Source organism: Gadus chalcogrammus, chromosome 8, assembly GCF_026213295.1.
Source record: "Gadus chalcogrammus isolate NIFS_2021 chromosome 8, NIFS_Gcha_1.0, whole genome shotgun sequence".
Classification (NCBI taxonomy): domain Eukaryota; kingdom Metazoa; phylum Chordata; class Actinopteri; order Gadiformes; family Gadidae; genus Gadus; species Gadus chalcogrammus.
In genome coordinates, this window is record NC_079419.1 from 9711636 (window position 1) to 9729055 (window position 17420).

At 46.4% G+C, this 17420-nt stretch overlaps 1 protein-coding gene across 1 annotated transcript in view; it reads right to left on the bottom strand.

Annotated features, from left to right (window-relative positions):
* LOC130387242 (microtubule cross-linking factor 1) overlaps nt 1–17420 on the bottom strand; it is a 56579-nt gene that overhangs the window by 35933 nt on the left and 3226 nt on the right. Inside the window, exons 2-3 of the mRNA XM_056596256.1 lie at nt 15575–15799; nt 13627–13785 (exon numbers count right to left, since the gene is read on the bottom strand). Coding sequence (XP_056452231.1) covers nt 13627–13785; nt 15575–15799 — 384 coding nt within the window. The remainder of the gene's footprint in view (nt 1–13626; nt 13786–15574; nt 15800–17420) is intronic.

Genomic DNA, 17420 nt, shown 5'->3' on the forward strand with positions numbered 1-17420 from the left:
TCAGCATTATCTCTGATGATGCCGCTCATTGTAGTGCATGTTGAGGCCATGATTATATACAATCATCGGCTGAACCGATTAGCCAAGCTTCAGGGAATGTCTCTGGGTCCCGGCGGAAGTTGTAAAATTAACAACAATTGCTTCAAGCGAGAAGAACAGTCATTTCCTTCGTCTGGGCTTATGTTCCCGTTGAAAATAAAGTTATGTTGGATTTTTTGAAAACCAAATTGATCGATTGTAGCAAAACAAGAGCCTAGAGCAGCAAGGGTGGTAAAAGTGCCCGCACACACCCGATGAGAACGTAGTATCTTGCGTGTGTTTCTTCGCCTATTGTGTGTGTGCACGCGTGCATACAAACGCTTTTCATGTGCATGTGTCAGTAAATCACCGCACATGTAATGAATGCATGTGTACGTGCACGTAGGCCAGTCAAAGTACGATGTGAATGAGAATGATGTCTGCACACACGCATCCTCACTGTTGGACCGGGGGCAGGGACAGAGACCACCTGAAATGCAGGAAATGAGGGTTGACTGGATGATGGGAGGGGGGGGGGGGGGGGTTCCTTTTCCAAATCAGCGGGGGTGGGACCAGCCCTCGGGCCGTCCCCCTGGCTCTCAGGTGGGAGGCCCACCATCCAGGGCCGCAGCAGAGAGCTGCGACGCTCGGGCCAGCTGCAACACGCTAAAACACACCGCTAAGAGATAGCCAGAGAACCATGGGTCTGGGAATGAGAAGAAACCAATCCGTCTTTAAAACCTCTTGAATTCTCACTCACAATCACTTTCTACTTTATGGACAACACAAATCCTAGTTTACTTCTAATGTTCTCTTCTAATGTCCGAAAAATACGTTCCATCCAATCCATTCGATCTCAGGTATTATCAGTCTTTCGACTTCCTCAAGCTTATTTCATGGCGGGAGCCTATTTCACTACGTAGCCAAGCGGATGACAAATCACCGTACACTAACATCCATCACAGCGAAGGTCTCAAGTCCTATCAGACTTTAAGTACGCACAAACTACACAAATCAGCGAGAGTCATCACTGCACCAGAGTTTTCAACATTTTATTTAATCAAAACCAATACGCTTTGTGCATCTTCATGAACCCCATCGTCATTAATGCAACCAAAGGTTACTTGACCAAACACAGTAGGGCACATTAGTTTACCCAAACATGTTCACCGCGACGTATAAATGTCTTTATTTGAACGGTGCACACCCATGCACCAATATGCAAGATTGGACTAGCACGATGCTATTCTGGTAGCATGAGTGTGTGTGTGTGTGTGTGCATGTGTGAGACATTAACTTGCTGGCAACCCATTCCCGAATGCCACCACATTATGCTGAATCGGCAGGACTCTACACTGAGATAAAGAGTGATGGAGAGAGAGAGAGAGAGAGGATTAAGAGAAAAAAAAGAGCTGAAGAGAGAGAAGGACGGCAGGACGGACCGACACAGACAGACAAACAGAAAGACATGATAGTAAAACACGTTTGAATCATGAAACCTGAATTGTGCAACACACTGAATTGTTGCCGTTTCGTTGGCATGGTGACAAATGCGTCTGGTCCTAGCCCCTGCGCTTGGACAGGGTGTAGCCTCACTGGCTCCAGGTCAATAACAGCCTGGTCCATTAGCTAAACCAAGTAGAAATCAACCAACCCTGAGCTTATTCTGTGTGTAAGTAACGACCGCTGACCGGAAGGAGGGCCCATCACCGGCCTGCGCTCCGACAGATGGCTAGGGACCGGGAAATCGAAGAGTCTCCCATGGAGATTCCCAACTAAAAAGGTTTTCCCTGCACCTTCCTCACAATCCTTCCAATACCAGCCACATTCCCTGCACCAACACTGTGTTAATGTGGAGCATGAGACCAGCTTCCAGAGTGGTGTTCGACAGTTCTCTGTCCTAAGCATAGATTTGCAATCCATAACGCATCGTAAAATGTAAAATGTAAAGCAGATTTGACAAAACAACCAATCTCATTTGTCGTGTACAACAGCCCACTCCCACATGACAAGCGACAGTGATGAGTTTGTTCCTAAAAGGTTGCTGGTTCCAGAAACCCTACACGGCCTTTCCGCTGGGGCAGTGTGGTCGATGCCATCCAATCCCTTTCCTTAAATAAACTTCCCTTTCTCTCCTCTGCCGAGGGAACCAATACGTGGGCGGATCAACAACAACAGCAGGCAGACCTCCCGACAGGGAGAGAGAAGTGCATGAGCATCCAAGTCGTGCACCTGGATGTAACACCACGGAGACACGGAGACACAGATCCCCCCCCCCCCTTCCAGCTGAGCCCGACCACGCCCCCCTCCAGGGGGAAGTCATCAGAGAGGATGACCCCCTCTGTTGGTCCACACCCCGGGGAGTGATTGGACTCTGCGGTGCGCTTCTGAGAGGTCCTGCTCACTCCACCGCCTCCTGTCCAGACTAGACGAGCTACAAGGGACGTCTCACCGGCTAAACACACACACACACACACACACACACACACACACACACACACACACACACACACACACACACACACACACACACACACACACACACACACACACACACACACACACACACACACACACACACACACACACACACACACACACACAGAGATGCCAGGAGGACTTGCTTCGTGTCCTTGTGATGCACAGCTATAAACGTCAGGCACATCGTGTTGGCTTTCATGAACCGCTGGCAGCACTTACAGCTAGCTATAAATGACACGACCCCACGGACAGCTCAGAGGAGGAGAAAGGATGGGCCGGAAGAGGAGGAGAGAGGGAGGAAAGAGGAGGAAGGAAAGGAGGAAAGATGAAAGAGAGAGGAGGGCGGAAAGAGGAAGGAGAGAGGAGGAAGGAAAGAGGAAGGAGAGAGGAGGAAGGAAAGAGGAAGGAGAGAGGAGGAAGGAAAGAGGAGGAAAGGAAAGGAGGAAAGAGGAAGGAGCGGAGGAAGGAAAGAGGAAGGAAAGAGGAAGGAGAGAGGAGGAAGGAAAGGAGGGAGTAGGAAAGCAAGTGGAGGAACAATGTGACGAGGAAGCAGGAATCAGAGTTACCACCTCGTCTGCCTACTAAAATCCCATAGCAGGCTGGCAAAGGATTCTGGGATGGCGGGTTTGCTTGGCAGGAAGCCAACAGTGCGTAATGTGGGCTGAGAGAGAGCCAAGAGGAGGAGAAGGCACTCATGACGACATGGAGAGGACGGAGATAAGACCGATGACAGTCAGCCTCAACCCAGCGCCCCCCCCCCCCCCCCCCGGTGACAGAAATAGCGCTGACGAATCACAACGCAGGATAAATAGATACTACCTTTACCACACCGTTCCTGCCAGAACAAATACCATCAAGGCCCAGACATATAAAGTAATGGGAATAACTGCATAAATGGAGTTACGAGAGAGAGAGAGAGAGAGAGAGAGAGAGAGAGAGAGAGAGAGAGAGAGAGAGAGAGAGAGAGAGAGAGAGAGAGAGAGAGAGAGAGAGAGAGAGAGAGAGAGAGAGAGAGAGAGAGAGAGAGAGAGAGAGAGAGAGAGAGAGAGAGAGAGAGAGAGAGAGAGAGAGAGAGAAATTCAGACCAATGCATTGCGTTGACAGGAGGGCTAACTGCTAGAATAGATACAAACATGCAATTTTCCCAAAGGTAAATTTCCCTTTGAATTTGTTTTGAGACATTAGCGTAGTTTCTATGTAGTAAGTATCTGTCCCTGCCCTGACGATTTGGGGTTTGTTCTTATACTAGGACAATACAATTACAAAGTCTGTTAAATTAACTCTCAATTCTGCGAAAAGCCCCTTTGTCCTCCACACATTTCACCACACTCTGCCCCGTTGAAACGCCTGCCAAGCCTCAATCAAGCCCTCGACTGTGGCCCACTGCCGCCCAGCAGAGGACGGAAGCCACTCATCGTCTTATATTTAAGGCCCTCAAAGTTCGTAATAATTCTCAAGCCAGGTTTATACCTTCCTCTCCAAACAGTCAAAATTCATTAGCCACTGTTACAGTGTGACTTTAATGTAATGAGGCAAACAGGCAGGTGCTATAAATAACAATAACACAATCTCCTCCCTGTGAAGCCGAGATGTACAGTAGCCTCTCCTGTGACGTTCCTCTCTGGCACCCCCCCGTCCCCCCTTAGAGGAGGAGTCCACTGGGGCGGCGTGGTAGGGTCGAGACAGAGGGGGAAGAGGAGGAGGAATCAGGTGTAGGGGGGGGGGGGGGGGGGAAGAGGAGGAGGAATAGGGTGGGTGGGGGGGGGGGGGGGAAGAGGAGGAAGAATAGGGTGGGTGGGGGGGGGGGGAGAGGAGGAGGAAATGAATGGGGTGGGAGAGGTAGGAATAGGACGAGGAGGAGGAGGAATTGATGGTTGGTGGTTGGGAGGGGGGACAGAGGAGTAGGGTTGTTGGGAGGGGGGAAGAGGAGTAGGGTGGTTGGGAGGGGGGACAGAGGAGTAGGGTTGTTGGGAGGGGGGAAGAGGAGTAGGGTGATTGGGCGGGGGGACAGAGGAGTAGGGTAGGTGGGAGGGTGGTGGAGGACGAATCGGTTGGGAGGGAGGGGGGGGGGAGAGGAGGAGGAATTTCATGGGGGGGGGGGGGGGGGGAAGAGGAATCCGAATGGGGTGGGTGGTGGGGTGGGAGGGGGTGAAGCCGCGGTCCATCTGGTCGATAATGAGGTCGGACCCCCCCCTCCCCAGAGTGTCGCCGGTTTGACAATAGCCCCCGGTAATGAGCAGGACGATGGCTCCCTCGACACACACATCCTTTAGGGGGGGGGGGGGTTAACTACTGAAAGAGTGAGAGGGCCTGAACTGGACAGCTATAGAGCCAGGAGGGCGTGTTGTGGTGGTGGGGGGGGGCCGGGGGACCAGACATATTTGGCCATTTAGAAAACACTTAATGGCTCAGATGTCTTCCATCTCAGGGTCGTAAAAAGATAACGAGGCTACACCCAGGTGATGGAGGTGGCAATGGTTGCAGGAGGGGGGAGGGGGAGGGGGGGGGAGTCACTATTGGTGGACTTGTTAGCCTCGTGATAAGGGGGGGGGGGGGGGGGGGGTGGGCAGTAAACGTAGCCACTTGACACATGACCAGAAGGATGGCGTAGAGTAGACAGGGCATCGTATCGCAAGATGCTTGATGACTAATAACAACTTGCCAACTAATAATACTATAGCAGTAAAATCAAAACAATAAAACTAATTAAATAAAATTGTACACGTTTTGTTTACTGACAAGCTTAGAAACTAAAAGGTGTAGATAATGGAGAGGAGATCGCTGAATGGTTTGAGATATTCTTCAACAACCGACTGACAATCCAAAGCGATGGTTAAGTTAAGACTTGGTGTCATCTGGTTCTCAGAGACGATGCTACTATGCGGTTCGTTGATGAGCATTGTTGAGTCCAGTCACAAGCCTGGTACAGTACACTGTGGCGGCAAAGAAAAGCAATTCAATAAAACTCAAAGCCGAAGAGGCAATTTCTCTGTGGTATTGTTGCCTGTCGAACCGTCTCTCCAGCATCAGTTGATCTTCACCATAATAAGATCTGCTTGGTCGAGCTTGCTATCATATTAAGACTTCAAACCGATATACAGTAGCAATAGACTTAACACAGCATCATCAACCATCATATATTTATCATATATATCATATTTAATACCATTTACATTAGTTACCGTTAGTGTGTTTAGAGTGTTTATCATGCAGGCTCTGTAACCTGCATAAAAAGGACCATTTCTTTCCAAAAGAAAACTCAGAGGAAATGGAGAATGATTGAAGTCTCAGAGGTGGAATAAAAAGTGTGATGTCGATGAGTCTGAAAGAGACAGGCATGAGAACACCAGACAGTGTTGTTAGGTTGTCTCCATTGCCAAGTCCACTAGAACATCCATTACATTGTGACTTCCCTGGAGAGTGGGAAGTGTCCCCACTACGTCTCTCCCCCTAATGTGCCGATGTTCGCATCTCTTGTAATGAAATGACACACTCCACTCAAAACAAAAACAAGTTTTTTTTTGGTTGAAGATAACAGTGTGTCTCCGAAATGCTTTGCTGAGGCAGAATGATACGAGAGAAAGACATTCATTACCCTTGTCTGAAACAAGAGTGAAAGAAGGTAGAGAGTGTGAGAGACAGGGTTCTTTTTTGTTCTGCAAAATGACGCACGGCACAAGTCCCTTCCCTGTAAGAGCTTGTTACATGACTTGATATGTGAATCTTGAACATGGAGTTTGTCGGTACGGACATAGTTTAAAAAATAAGAGCATTTTGAGGATTATGAGGGGCTATGAAAAAAATAGGATTAGGGTGTGATTAAAAAAAAATGCAAAAAAGGAAGAGCTAAACCACTTAGACTTAGAAATTACCACAAAATGTAAAAAGAAAATGGACCTGAAAATATATTGCTAAAACTAAAATAGTCTGTTACAAATCCAAAGCGCGACTCACGTGGATTAACTCAACATCTCTACTCTAGCGGCCCTGGTCGCCATGGCAGAACAGTATCTTGGTGACAAATCTCCATGACTCAGTAGCCCGCTCACGCTCTCCATATGCCCAGACTATCCTCAGCCCCACGGCGCCTGGAGGAGAGACCACCACGGAGCCACCCCTATTACCTTCTCATCGCTCTTGGCAACCAAACATTGCCAAAACGTGAAGCCATTAATTTAAGCAGTCTGTGTTGGAAAAGCTCAGTTGACAATATACTGCTTCAATTTACTCCTTCTTACCAAAATACACCCTAATACCTGGGCAGATCGAATATGATTATTATGTTGGGTGAAAATGTGTCCCATTAAGACGATTAATGGATACTTCCTTTCATCACTCATAATTCAGATGCATGGCACAGACAACTTGCCTGTGGATTTAATACCATGCCGATATTGGAAAGAACCAGAAGCCGCTTCAGAAAGAGGCAGTGTTTTTTGGACCCAAACAAAAACGCCCACGAAAACCATCATGACCAATACTGCCCTCCAAACACCGACCCACATTTTGGTACAAGCTCAAGGTATTTCCCTCTCTGACCTTCGCATGAAAGATCCCGCCCTACACTCTAGCCTGCCGTCATCCAGCCCATAAATAGAACTGAAAATCCCTTTGGAAACAGAAGGGCCATGCTGGCAAACCCCTTACGGGAGGTTGAATGTCGTTCCTTCTTTCTCGTCCCTTTCGTCCGTTCCATCGAGTTTCTGCATTAGCATAAGGCATAGCGGAACAGAGGAGCATGATGGGAGAATGAGTCCTTCGGCTTCCCCTTTTGTTTTATCAACCGATTTCCCTCGACGCTTCCGCACATTCCATGCTACACCTGAGGTATTGTCTACAGATAACTATAACCATGATTTAAAGGGGAGGAATTTTTCCCAGGTTCCCTGCTTTTCTTTGTCTTTTTTAATTTGGATTATTCAATCCTGGGCAGAATAAACATTAATACTCAGGGTTTCATGCTTAGGGCTTCGTTTTCACCTTGGGAGCAAATCCAGTGGATTACTTTTCCCTCTATGGGGATTTCATCTAATTTAAAGCTTTAAACGTGAGGCAGAAGGGCTCTGAAATACGCTATGCTGTGCTAGCTGCATCCCAGGATGCAACGCAGAGCAATATGGATTAGAACGAGGTAGTCAGTGCCAAAGTGATTCAAAATCTGAGATTTCAGATTCTGATGAATTTGTCTTAACAGTTTTTAAAGGATCAAAAACAAAAAGTCCTAACTTGGCTTACATTATGTGTACACCTAATAAAATAACCCAATGACCTAATAACTAATACAAACCAAACAAGGATATGATTTAAAAAATATGCACGAGGATTCTCTCGTTGTTTTAGCTTTGATAATGGTATGCAACAATTGCAGACTGGGCCCGTATGAGTGTGTGCGTCACGTAACTCATCCATATGTTAATTGTTTGCCATACACTTCGGAAGGCCAACACTTCCCCATCACGACACTTCATTGCAAAAACTTAATGGAAAACTGATGATTCCTCCGCCTGTCTCCTCGGTGCAAGTGATAGATTATCGATATATGGTAAACATCACATTATTTTGTGATTTTTCACTTCATGAAAATGATGTTACTTCAGACTACCTCAAAATACATAAAATCAAAAAAAATCATTCAACCTCTGAATAATATAAATATATCATCAATCATGTATTTCAGAAAGCAAATCTACAATCCACCGTTTGTAAAAGGGTTCAACCAATTTTAGACTTCCAATACGTTTTTATTCAATAAACGACTTTGGATTTCCCGATACGATTATACAAGTGTGTCACTGCAGTATTTTATTTTCTAGCTACTCTTCACCCCCCTCCTCCTCGACTTTCCCACTGGTGGGATCAGAGGCAATACGTTAACTAGGTCAATGAAATTCCCTCATGTTCTTGCAATACAAGCCCACAAGATGGGTGGAGAGGAGAAGAGGGGAAGCACCGAGTGGGAAGGAGAGGAGAGGAGAGGATGAGATGAGATGAGGGGAAGGATTGGAGAGGTAAGGAGAGGGTGGGAGAGGAGAGGAGTGGATGAGATGAGAGGACGGGAGTGGATAGGAGAGGAGGGAGAAGGAGAAGGAAGGATTGGAGAGGTAAGGAGAGGGTGGGAGAGGGGAGGAGTGGATCAGAGGATAGGAGAGGAGGGTGAAGGAGAGGGAAGGAGATGAGGGGAGAGGAGAGGAAAGTAGAGGAGAGGTAAGGAGAGGGGGGGAGAGGGAAGGAGTGGAGCCGGAAGGAGGCGATAGGATTGGAGAGGAGAGTCTTCTCTGAGCAAGAGAAACAAAGCAGGTCTTGTATTTCACCATAGAGCCTGATTGGGTTTCCATAGTGATTCTTGGAAGAGAAGTACAGAGAAGTTCAGTTATAAGTCATAGCGCACATGATTGTTAAAAAAGGTTAGGCGTCCGATATCCTCAAAGAAACTATTTTGTACCGAATAAGTTCTTTTGAAAATAATTGTGGTCTGGAACTGAAATCAAACTCAATAATAAACATTTTTATGGCACTATGGCACAACAGATCCCATAGTAATCAGACACATTCTCTGATAATACTGGCTGGTTTAGAGGGAGCAGCCGAACCTAAACACCGTCTGTTGTAATGAATGGGGAAGGTATGATGAGCAAGAATGACGGATGAATAAATCATCTGATGCTTGAGGATAAGAGGTGTCATGACAATATATTAAAACTTCACTTCATTGCACAATACACCCAGGCTTCCCTTCAAATGTCAGTGTGTAGAGTCCCCTCAACCAATCAAAACCCTCTGCCTGCCGCCTCCACATCCAACACACTGAAAGTTCGCACACACACACACACACACACACACACACACACACACACACACACACACACACACACACACACACACACACACACACACACACACACACACACACACACACACACACACACACACACACACACACACACACACACACACACCCTTTGTGTAATACTCTTCATAATAACCATGACATAAGGGATTTTCGATTTTACACACAAATTTCATGAATCCAACATTTTCAACAATGGATAAATACCGATTTGGGACAGCACAGCTCCTCTTTAGAAAACTGTGCCATGCTGTTTCATAACAGCTTTTCTATCTGGATTAATCCATGCACACACACAGGGAGGAGGAGCAGTTGCATTGTATCTTGTCCTGCATGCTATCTTAGTTGGTAGGGGTGGCGGCACTCCTCTGCAGATAGAGGAGGGTCAGTGCGTATCACTATATCACGGCACAGAGTCACAGGGTGGGTCAGATTAGGAACTGAATGTAAGACATGTGAAAATGTATCACAAATGAAGCACCTTTCTTTATAGATTATACATCTGATTGTAATGCTACGCTATTAATATGGATCCACCCACGTCAACATAAAGATGGCTAACGCCTTTGGATTATGCTTTTGTCTTGTTGGCTGAGCTGTGCTTCAAACGGGGTCATGATTTGCATGGTGTGATTCAAGAGGAAGACGGGAGATGGCGGGACTCTCCGCTGGACCAGTTTAAGAGCCTTCTCCTCCACAAGCGTCTTCCCAGTCCAGACAGACGGACGCCAATTGATGATCAGTATTTTTTTATTTGGACACGTTTTTTTCCAGGCTGGCTTTCCGTCTAGCGTCAAAAGGACAAGGGTGCAAAAGGATGGTTAAATCTCTTACAGAGCCTGGTTCTACACCGTGGTTATATGGATTGACCGGTGCAGCACTGAAATGCTATTAACTGGGAGATTAAAAAAAAAAAAATGTGGGAGTTGGTGCATTGAAAAGTGGGGCTGTGTGTGGCGCGTGTGTGTGTGTAAAAGAGGGGGGTTAGGGGGGTGTCATGTGACGTAAGGGGTGCAGATCTTCAGTCGGCCGGTTGTTTTCTGGGACAAACCTCCGGGGAACACAGAGAGATCCGCAATCAGTTGGAGCAGCTTGAGGTTCTCCGGCTCCTCACTATCTGGTTCTCTCTCCCTCTCTCTTCCTCTCTCCCCCTCTATCTCCCTCTCTCTCCCTCTCTCCCTCTCTCCCTCCCTCGCTCTCCCTCTCTGTCTGTCTCTCTCGGAATCCATCTCTCTCTCTCTCTCTCTGTCTATATTCATTAGGGATGTGTCGGTCGCGACTGATTCGTTACAACGAACGAATCCCGAACGTGAACGACAAGAACTGGTTCCCCAAAACAAGAAGAACTGGTTCTTTGATTCTTTTTTTTTAACATCAACCAAACATATGGTCACGTAAATAAAATATACAAACGAACAGAGCTCCGTCTCCCCGCGACTTATATTGATTGAGTCTACAACTTCCTCAAAGATTCAGCCAATGAGAGGTAGCAATGGTGTTGTAATGGCACCTGGGTAAACCAATGACAAGGCGGTACCGTCGAATATGCGCGCTTTCTCTCTATGACGTATCTTGGGTCATACCATTCGACTCATATATCCCCCTACATTTTTTCGAAAATAGACTTGACCTCCATCTGTTTATTGGATAAACGCATTTCCCAATCCCAGGAGTCTTTGCTCCATTCTACGTCAATTTAAGAACAAACAAAGAAATTAAACTGCAGTTCGTATTTTTTATTTATGACCATGCAAGTTCTGTAATGCCTGAACAATGAAGAATTAAATGTAAAGTAAAATAAAATTATAAATGTAAAACCATGAATGAAATATAGAGAGTAAGCAAGTGGTATAAATATTGGTGGGACGTTCGACATACTATACAGCAGGCATCTCCAAACGGCGGACTGCGGTCTTGACGGTCCTATCCTAGTTTTTTTATTTTTAATTTTTTTTAAGATGTAATCTGACGTAACGAACGAATCAAAACGAACGAATCAAATAAACGAAACGTTATAGTGAACTGAACTGAAAGAACTAGTTCCCGGAAAAGAATCATTTTGCCCATCCCTAATATTCATTTCTCGGTGACTGAACTGCGGGCCGTTTTGAAGGCAGGCGATGATGATGTTCAGCAGCTTTTTTTAACGTGATTCGTTGAGATATTCGCTGAGCTTTTTTATCCCCCTCCCCTCTTCTCTTCTTGACGTAGCTTCCTCTGTACATCAGAAGTAGTCTTTGCCATAAAGCGTTACAATAATAACAAGAGCACTCCCTCTCGCTCGCGTCGCTGTCTTTGCAGTGTCAAGTGATTGTCCTTGGAGTCAGTTTGTGTTCCAGTGCGACAGTGAGTCCGCGTGCAGACCTGACACCACCCACACCCTGAGCCCCGCGGCTTCCCCTCGGCCGAAAAGACCATAAAAGTAACAAAACGCCCTGACGGCCAACACTCCAAAACAAGACATTGATCCTCTGTGCTGGTGCTGCATTCATTGTCCAGCCCAATCCGTGCACTGGTAATAGCCTTCAAACGACAGCTGTTGCGCAAGCGGGTGGTGCATAAGCACGGACACAATAAGTCCATTGACATGGATTTGTCTTGGTTAGTTGACGATAGTTTGTCCTTAAGAACTCCTTCCGGAAGGCAGGTGAGGAGGAGGCAGCTCAGCCACACGAGACAGACGAGTGCTGTCCAGGCTAAGCAGGGAACCCTCCAAATAGACCGGTGGTGGCATTAGCCTACTTTTCATCAGCATGGCCAGACGGTACATTACCTCCTGATGTCAACACGTATTATTCTAAGCTAGTTGAACCTGAGCAGCACAGAGAATGGTCTCGTTCCTGGCATTGGCCAATGAGAACATTACCTGAATGTGCTGACCAATAGGATTAGCTCCTTTATGCCCTGACCACTAAGACTGGTCCCTTCATGCCCTGACCAATAAAAACTCTCACACAAGCCCTGACCAATAAAAAACACACAAGGCTCAAGGTAAACAGTGTAAAAGGGATATAGCATTCCAACCGTAAAAAAAACAGCAAACATAACAAGAAAAAGCCTGCATTCAACACTTTTTAACAATCAAAACGTCAATTAAAGTTGATGAAACTATCTACTAACAAGGGAACCTCTAAGACCAGAGTCCATATGATGGATTTTTCTCAGACCGTCGGTAAAGCCTGCAAGAGGGAAATAAAGCTTGAGCGGTTTTCTCCAGCCCACTGAAGCTACTATTACACCCCTGAGCCCAGCGTCGTAGTGAATCACACACGACTTCCCATATTGCTGCAGCTCCTCACTACAGGCCTACAGCAGAAAACACCAGAGTACAGCAGGAACTACAAATAGACCTGCAGAACGGTATTGTGGATATGGTGGCATCTCTTCTTAGCCTAAACCATGTCCCTCCCCATGAAGCCAAAAGGTTAGACGTGGCTCCCGCGGTCCGATCCACCCCGTTGGGACTTCAATGAGCCGTGGACTCTTTTTTGGAAAAAATATTTGCGGAATCGGAAGTGACTGATGATCTCAATTGACTGCGCGGACCCCACCTGATCAGGGTTAATGATCCCTGTTGATTAAAGTGTGGGGGGGGGGGGGGGCGGGGATTACCGTATATGCAAATATGAGAATGTGAACGACGACGATGAGCGGAAAGCGTTGGCCGGTATCTCACGCCCAGGCAGGGAATTCAATTGCCCTTTAAAGCGGGATGGGAAACGACTTCTCCTCTCCACATCAACCCGGGCTTCATATAATCACCAGTGCAGCCGGTCCTGTAATTGTTTTCCTTTCACAGCTGTCGCACACGACCACCGTCGCCAAAACCTCTCTCCATCGCCGGCACACCGCAGGTCATTCAGCGGGCGCGCAACATTTGCTCCCTATTCTTGTTGCAATTTGAATGACGGATCGACATCCTCATTCAAACAGTGTTTTCCATTTGGGTTCCAACACAGATGCGCTTAAGCTTTTACAACAGCATGAGCGATAGCCGGGTTAATTCGCCTGTTGACTTTATGTTTTTACAGAGATATGAGGGAACTCAATAATGGAATTGAATCCTAAAATACTGTAAAATGAACGCTGTATCGAGTAAACCCAAAAAGGAAAGCGTCAACTGCACGTCCGTACAGAAAAACAACACTACACCGTGCCAAAGTCAACAACAAAATTGTGATTTTCATACGCATCCGACCATACCAGAAAACACTACCGCAAGGCTACACAAATAAAATTGAATTGAACTACATTACCCAGCATGCAAAGCCCAGGCGTACCTCTTTGGCCCTGTCCAGCTCGTTGTGCACCGCCTGCTTGGAGATCTCCACCTCAATGATCTTCTGCCGCAGCGTCTCGTTCTCGTCCTCCGCCCGGCTCCTCTTGTCCTCCACACTCTCCAGCTCGTTGTGGAGCCGCACCGACACGTCCTTGGCCACCTGCGAGAACCGAGGGGGGGAGGGGGTCACCACACGCACGGTCACCCCGCTCCACGGGGGGAGTGGGGTGACCTATGTGAACTATATAGTGTGAACTATGTTTACGCCACAAACACATTTATTCTACATACTATGCTAATACCTCATGCTTAGCCTCTACCTCCATCGTTAATCTTCACAATTGTTGGTTCCTATGTGAATTTACTGTCTCGTCTGTGAATTTACTTTGTACATTTACCACTTCTGGGCTGTAATGCCAACATTTCCTTTTATTCTTGTGTTACAGCTTTACAATTTACGAGCTTCAGTAAACAGACTCAAATACAGAATCCCGTTCTCCTTGAGCCATTGAAGTTCATGTTTGACTGACAACTGGATAGTTAGACGTTCATCTAGCGAGAACCTGCGAGCACGGAGCGGACATCACCTCACGCTAGGCCTGGGCGATTTGGCCTCAAAATAAAATCACTGATTTTTTCAAACCAAACCCGATTATCGGTTTTTAAATATATATATTTTTTATATATATAAATGACAAATAGATATATTTTTAAAGTTTGGATTTTATTTGAAGAATAACAATGATTAACTAAACTAAAATCGATTACACATATCTCCCACTCTGCTGCGTGCCTCAGTTTGAGAAGTTGGAATAAATGTGTTGTGCTGCTGCTTTTGGTTGCCGGTCCAGACTTTAGGGAAACTCTACACACTCACTTTTTTCAGCGCATGCTGCCATGTTGATATTTTACTTTTGCTGAAGTGGAGGGGGCGCTACTTTGAACTGCGGGACCGCAGAGAAGGGGAAGTGGTGGCGTAAATAACCAATTAAAATCACTGCACCGCACTTGACCGCACTTTTTTTTAATTAAAAAGAAATCATCCTAAACCATAAATTCGAATTCCGAATGAAAATGTATTAATCCCAGCTCTACTTCACACGTGGTCACCCCGCTCCAAAGGGGGGGGGGGGGAAGACAGTAGAGCGGTCTTTGGTTCTAGTATGTATCCTAAATACAGAGCCTCTGCTTGACATGTCCTTTGGTAGGGGGCTCATCTCAGCGTGGTGAAGATAAGAGGGAGGGAATCCACTGGTATGCGCGGTAGGTGCGTAACACTAAACAACACAGTCACTGGTAGATATATTTGGTTTGTTTGTTTGTTGAGCTGCACCTTTGTTGGTGACCTTGATGATGCCCTGTGTATTATGCGCTGTGTATAACAGAATTCAGAAAGCACTTTTGTAGTATTATGTATCCCCCGTCTGCACCAACACAAATACAAAAATAGAACCATTCAGATTCACAGATCAGAAAGGTTGCAGCCTGGTTAGAAGCCTCTGCTTAATGACCCAGTGTTAAAGTAAGCACAGACAGACAGACAGACAGACAGACAGACAGACAGACAGACAGACAGACAGACAGACAGACAGACGAGACAGACGAGACAGACAGAGTGACAGACAGACAAGACAGAGTGACAGACAGAGAAGACAGAGAGACAGACAGACAGACAGACAGACAGACAGACAGACAGACAGACAGAGTGACGGACGAGACAGACAGAGTGACAGAGGGACAGACGGTCAGAGACAGACAGACAAGACAGACAGACGGAGACAAACAGGACAGACAGACAGACCAAGACAGACAGAGTGAAAGAGTGACAGACAGACATGAAGACAGGACAGACAGATTGAGACGCAGAGACAGACGCAAAGACAGCCAGCCAGCCAGCCAGCCAGCCAGCCAGCCAGCCAGCCAGCCAGCCAGCCAGCCAGCCAGGCTACCTTCAGGTCCTGCTCCAGGTTGCGCAGCAGCTCTCCGTCCACGTGGCCGGTCTGCGCCGCCCGCAGACCCTTCTGCTCCGCCTTGCGCAGGCGGTACTGCAGGATGCGGCAGTTCTTGTTGGAGCGGTCCAGCTCCCGCCGCAGCTCCTGGCCCTGGTACACCTCCTCCTCCAGGTAGCTGTCGCGCACCTCCTCCATCTCCGCCCGCAGCTCCTCCATCTCATCCTGCAGCAGGGAGGAGGAGGAGGAGGAGGGGGAGAAGGGAGGGTGTCAAGTAGTTGAGAGACTGAGGCCGTGTCTCAATGCTTCCCCTTCCCATAGACTTGAGCCCTAACCCTAGATTTTGCGCGGTCTTGCGAAGGGGTAGGGTGTCCCAATACTTAAGGGGGCCAGGGGGAGAGCTGTTTTTCCCTTAATATCAACCCTTGAACCCTAGCCAGCACGGTAGCTGATTTGCAGCTAAGGGCACTCAAAGCAAGTGTTTTTGTTAAGGGGAGAGAAATGGGACTGGGCCTAAGACATTCAAGGTTCATCATCAGTAATGATTATGGAGTCATAAGAGTTGCATTTGCTCATGGCCAACCTTTTCTACATTTGGTGAGTAGAGGTGGTTGGCTCACACAACGACACAAGGGGATTTGCACTCTCTGACACTGTGATTCTACAACTCCACAACAGAGGTAAATTGGGGATCAATCTGATGAACTGACTCTCCTCCTACTATCAATGTTAGTGGAGGCAACAAGCCCATACTGTAAGGCTTGCACATCAGATTGCATCATGGGATATTTTGCTGCCGATACTCCGACAACTCAAGAGTTTAAATACTGTATATGCATAATATATAGTATATAATACACCGTAACCTAGGCTACTGACAATGTCGTTTTGCCACATCGTCTAGCATGGAAACCCCTGGCAGTTTCAAACATAATGATGCCTCCCTATAAGGACTAATCAAGTTATGATTCATTACTGCTTGCAAAATGTCAGCGGTCATTGTAAAGTCACAATGTACCAGCCTTATAGTGACTTAAACGCTTCCCCAGTGGTCTTTAAAGAACCCTAGCCTTATATTACATTGTAAACCCTTAAAATAAACTAGGATGAAGACAATATGGTTGGATTAATTATTTACTCAGCAGTTTAAACAGTCTCTTTACACCTTAAACCTTATTGAGAATCCAGATTCTGGGAACTTGAGGCAACCTCACACAACCTTTCTCGAGGTAAACATGCAAATTGTATGTGGCTAGGTTTTCCATATCCAAATAGGGATGTCATTAGTGATTGCTCCCATATACTGTAGACTCTTTAATACTTTTAGCACATCACCAACTCAGATCTCATGTCTGGTGAAACGAAGAAGCTACAGTGGAAGAAGCCAAGACTTCCTGGGAAGAATCTCTTGAATAAACAATTAATTACCATAAATACCATGTTAAATACAACATTATAGACTTCTCCTTGCATGTGGATGACGGGTGAATTTCAGAATGTAGGTTTTGATCAAAGATCGATGTGTGTAATGTGCGTAACACTGCAGAAACAACAAGCCAAGATGCACCTTCAACATCACACAACATTCCCACATGTTTAAAAACGCATTAGCTAGGATTAGTGTTGCTGGGACTTCAGGATGCAAGCATAACATTATTGAATGGATTAGTCCACTTCAATATATTTATTGAAGTGGACTAATCCATCTCTGCTACTTCTCAGTAGGATGAGAAGACCATAGATTATGGTAGTCACAAGGCTTTGTTCACCCTTCAAGTTATCAATATGAAGTGATGTTACGCATGTTACCATTTTTAAATTGAAACTGAAGCCTAAATACTTTTTT